This window comes from Lolium rigidum, chromosome 7, assembly GCF_022539505.1.
Source record: "Lolium rigidum isolate FL_2022 chromosome 7, APGP_CSIRO_Lrig_0.1, whole genome shotgun sequence".
Lineage (NCBI taxonomy): Eukaryota > Viridiplantae > Streptophyta > Magnoliopsida > Poales > Poaceae > Lolium > Lolium rigidum.
The window spans coordinates 140,724,713-140,728,799 of record NC_061514.1 but is presented as its reverse complement, the minus strand read 5'-3'; the positions used below and the strand labels follow the sequence as shown (position 1 = coordinate 140,728,799).

The 4,087-nt window shown below is 52.6% G+C and overlaps 1 protein-coding gene across 1 annotated transcript; it reads left to right on the top strand.

The window, feature by feature from the left end:
* Nucleotides 1-1,706, top strand: LOC124672080 (9-beta-pimara-7,15-diene oxidase-like). Its single transcript, XM_047208369.1, has 2 exons — nt 1-918; nt 1,062-1,706. The coding sequence occupies exons 1-2, from the start codon at nt 1-3 to the stop codon at nt 1,704-1,706; spliced, it is 1,563 nt and encodes a 520-aa protein (XP_047064325.1).
* The last annotated feature ends 2,381 nt before the right edge of the window (nt 1,707-4,087 follow it).

The following is a 4,087-nucleotide window of genomic DNA, read 5'->3' as shown; positions in this document are numbered from 1 at the left end:
ATGGAGTTAAGCGCAACCACTCTCTTCTTCCTTTCTCTCATCTCACTGATGATTCTTGTGTCCTTACTTGGCCGTAAACCAACACCACCGAGTTCCAAGAAGAGGCGGCCTCCCGGTCCACGGTGTTTCCCCTTCATCGGAAGCCTCCTACATCTCCTCACGTCGAAGCCGCAGGTCGCTCTCCGGGACCTAGCCAAGAAGCACGGCCCGGTGATGTACCTCCGGCTGGGACAGGTTGACGCCGTCGTGGTCTCATCGCCGGCGGCGGCGCAGGAGGTGCTCAGGGACAAGGACATAACCTTCGCGTCGCGGCCAAGCGTCCTGGTCGGGGAGATCTTCGGCTGCGGGAACCTCGATATCGCCTTCGCGCCATACGGGGCGTACTGGAGGACGCTGCGCAAGCTCTGCACGGTCGAGCTCCTCAGCGAGCGGAAGGTGCGGCAATTCGCGTCCGTTAGGGACAACGAGACCATGTCCCTCGTCAAGCAGGTCCGCGCCTCTGGCCGAGGAGGCGAGCTTGTCAATCTTGGCAGGATGCTCGTGTCGTGCACGAGCGCGATCACCGCGGAGACAACGTTCGGCGAGGATTGTGGCGCCGAGCTCAGAGAGCAGTTCTTGTCTGCTATCGACCTGGTGCTGAAGATCAGCGGGGGACTCTGCGTTGGGGACCTGTTCCCGTGCCTGTGGTTCGTGGATGTCATCACTGGGCTGAAACACCGGCTCTGGCGGACTCGCCTGCAGCTCGACGCCGTCTTCGACAAGATCATCGCAGAGAGCGAGGCGCGGCGAGAGGAAAAGAAGAAGACGACTATGGGAAAGATCGGAGATGATGATCTTCTGAGTGTCTTGCTTAGGATCAAAGACGAGGGGGAGCTCGATTTCCCCATCGGCACGACCAACATCAAGGCAATCGTAACAGTAAGTGGTGAATATGTTCTCAAATATTTCTGGATGTTAACAGATTAATGTTCATAATATGCTCTTCTTCAATATCCGCCCGCATTCCAGTCTATATATATATTTGTGTTCATTAATTTTTTGTTCATGTGGACTTCGTTAAGGACTTGTTCACAGCTGGGACGGAGACGACATCGTCAGCTGCCGAGTGGACCATGTCGGAGCTCATGAGAAGCCCTGAAGCTATGGCCAAAGCGCAGGCAGAGGTGCGACGAGTATTTCACAACAAGAACCCACAAGACCACGAGAGCAACCTGGGCGAGCTAAGCTACACAAGAATGGTGATTAAAGAGGCTCTAAGGCTGCATCCAGTGGTGCCGCTCCTGCTCCCCCGTCTGTGTCGGGAGACGTGCGATGTCGGCGGGTTCGAGGTCACGGAGGGTTCGAGGGTCATCGTCAACGCGTGGGCAGTGGCTAGGTACCCAGAGTACTGGCACGACGCGGAGGAGTTCAGACCAGAGAGGTTCTCGGATGGCAGCACGGTGGACTACAAAGGCACGCAGTTTGAGTACCTGCCGTTTGGGAGCGGGAGAAGGATGTGCCCCGGCGTAAGTTACGGGCTGGCTGTGCTGGAGCTTGTCGTGGCACGGCTTCTCTATTACTTCGACTGGAGCCTCCCGGTCGGTACGCAGCCGGATGAGCTTGACATGGACATGGTCGTCGGCGCCACAGCGAGAAGGAAGAACCAGCTGCACCTGGTAGCATTGCCGTACAACTACAAGGTCCCGACAATGGAAACTCGAAGCTAAGTGTATCTGTCGTAGTACAATGGTAACTAAGCTAATTGGCAGTAAGGTCATGTCGTCGAAATCTCATTTACAACCCACGCACCGTTCAATGACATGACATGGCTCGGAATAAGCTTCAGGTTCAGGACTCTAACCCCCCCTAAGTTTAAACTGGGTCAAATCACCCCCTAACTATACAAAACCGGACAAATTACCCCCTCAGACGAGATTGGCTGTTTTGGAGATGGTTTTGGCCACGTCAGACTCCAGTTTGGTCCAGGATCGAGCCGCACCGTTTCCGTCAGAGAGGTTGGAGCCGCACCGTTTACCATCAGAGCAGAGGAGAGACGCCACGCTGCGCCGCACGTGAGGAGAGTCGTCGCGCCGCGCCGCTCGTGAGGAGAGAGGCCGCGTTGCGCCGCGCCGCGCCATCGTTCCTGTTCGATTCCGTTCCGGCGAATAGGTAAGCTCTCCATCGCAGCTTCCTCTCTGTTCGATTCCGCTACCGCGTGTGACCCTGTTTGGTTTCTTTCTGAGACACGGCGCCTCCACTCCTCGGCCACGGGGCGACAAATATCTGTTGACGGCGGCGGCGGCGGAAGATCGTCGCATGAACTCGTGACCCTGTTGACGGCGGCGACGGTGGAAGATCGTCGCACACGAGCAGCTAGGCTGCACCAAACCCTTTCTCTGCTTCTACCCGTCCCAGGAGGTGTTGGTTTTAGGAGTGATCTTGCGGCACAATTGTGATATTTTGGCGATGTGTGTACTTTGAAAGTGTAGGATGATCGGGAAGGACTTATTCTTTGATATCCTGATTCTCGTTTAGTTTAGGTTGACGAAAGATCATGTTTTTCATAGAGGTTATGTTTGACTGAAAAAGAAGACATGCAAGTAACTGAAACATTCTGAAAAAGCAATCTTCTTCTTCTTTTCAACATCCAACTTGTACTTCTTCAGCCCAGTTTCTTGATCAACAACTCCTAAATGGCTTCAATCATCTGGAAAGGACCAACAAAATCTACAGTGTTTTGTCCTTCTCATTTGTAGCAGCCAGATAAAGCAGCAGTCCTTTTGAAAGGAGGAACTCTATTACCTTGCACCTGAAGAAGCAACATGGTGGAGAAGCCGGCCAGATTAGGTTGATTTGGTGGAGGAGCCGTACGGATTTGGTGGAGAAGGAGGCGCCGGCCGCCGATTTCGGTAAGGGAGGAGGATGAGGCGGGCGGATTCAGGAGGAGGAGGAGGTGGCGGCTGGAATCGGGAGGAGGAGGAGGCGGCGGCCGGAATCGGGAGGAGGAGGAGGAGGGGCGGCTGGAATCGCTCGAGACGGAGGAGGGGCGATCGGAATCGCTCGAGAGCTGCGTCTCTCCTCTGCGATGGAAACGGTGTGGCTCGATTCTGGACCAAACCGGAGTGACGTGGCCAAAACCATCTCCAAAACAACCAATCTCGTCTGAGGGGGTAATTTGTCCGGTTTTGTATAGTTAGGGGGGTGATTTGACCCTTTTTAAACTTAGGGGGGGTTAGCGTCCTGAACCTGAAACTTAGGGGGGATATATGGACTTCTTTCATTACCAGTTGACTAATAATAAGAAACACCCTTTAAAATAGCCACAGCGGTGCTACGTGTCCTCCAGAGAATCGAGAGACAGCCGATCCTCCCCTTCCGCACTGTCCGATCGCAAGGATCAAAAGGGTGTCTCGAGTCGCGTCCCCCAAACCATCCCCAAAGAGGTTTGGGACCGCCGGATAAAAAAAAACCATGCGTAGCCGCGTGTTACAAAGGGTTTTTCGGCCTGGCGCGGCCCAAGAACCAGTCCGGCACCCCGAGGCAGTCCCCGCTCCACTGGGCTCCTTGCGGGCGCGCCGGACGTCATGTCATTGACACATGGTGGCACCGTGGCTGTTTCATTCCTCATTTACATCGTCGTCAATCTCTGGTCAAGCCTAGTAGTAGCCACTTTGTTCCGTGTAATGATCTAGCACACCATTGCATATTATAGTGCGCAAGTCATCAAACATAACACTCACAAAACACCGTTTCGTAAATATTGTATCCCTCAGATCGGTACAACATAAACAATTTGGGTCCAAACTCTTTGATTCCTTATTACATTACAAAAGAATACAGAAGATCCAATATCCTTTTTGGTCTGAAAGGATTTACAAATAAATTCAAGGTCGAATGTGCTAACTCTAAATGCAGTACTAGTATCTATAGCATAAATGTTGTTGATAGCATGAGAAGGAATTTTCAAATGTTGGTTGTGATTTATTATCTCAACAATCCTCTATATTAGTGATGTGCTGTAACAAAGAATTGTTGCATATTTGTGTAAGAAAATTGGCTGCTGGGTTTTTTTTCTTCGTAGCATGTTCCTTGCTATATCAGGGAACAA

Excerpts from the sequence above, each read along its gene's own strand:
- LOC124672080 (XM_047208369.1), top strand. The coding sequence starts at position 1 with ATGGAGTTAAGCGCAACCACTCTCTTCTTCCTTTCTCTCATCTCACTG. Across the intron at positions 919-1,061 it reads ACATCAAGGCAATCGTAACA|GACTTGTTCACAGCTGGGAC; the intron begins GTAAGTGGTGAA and ends GACTTCGTTAAG.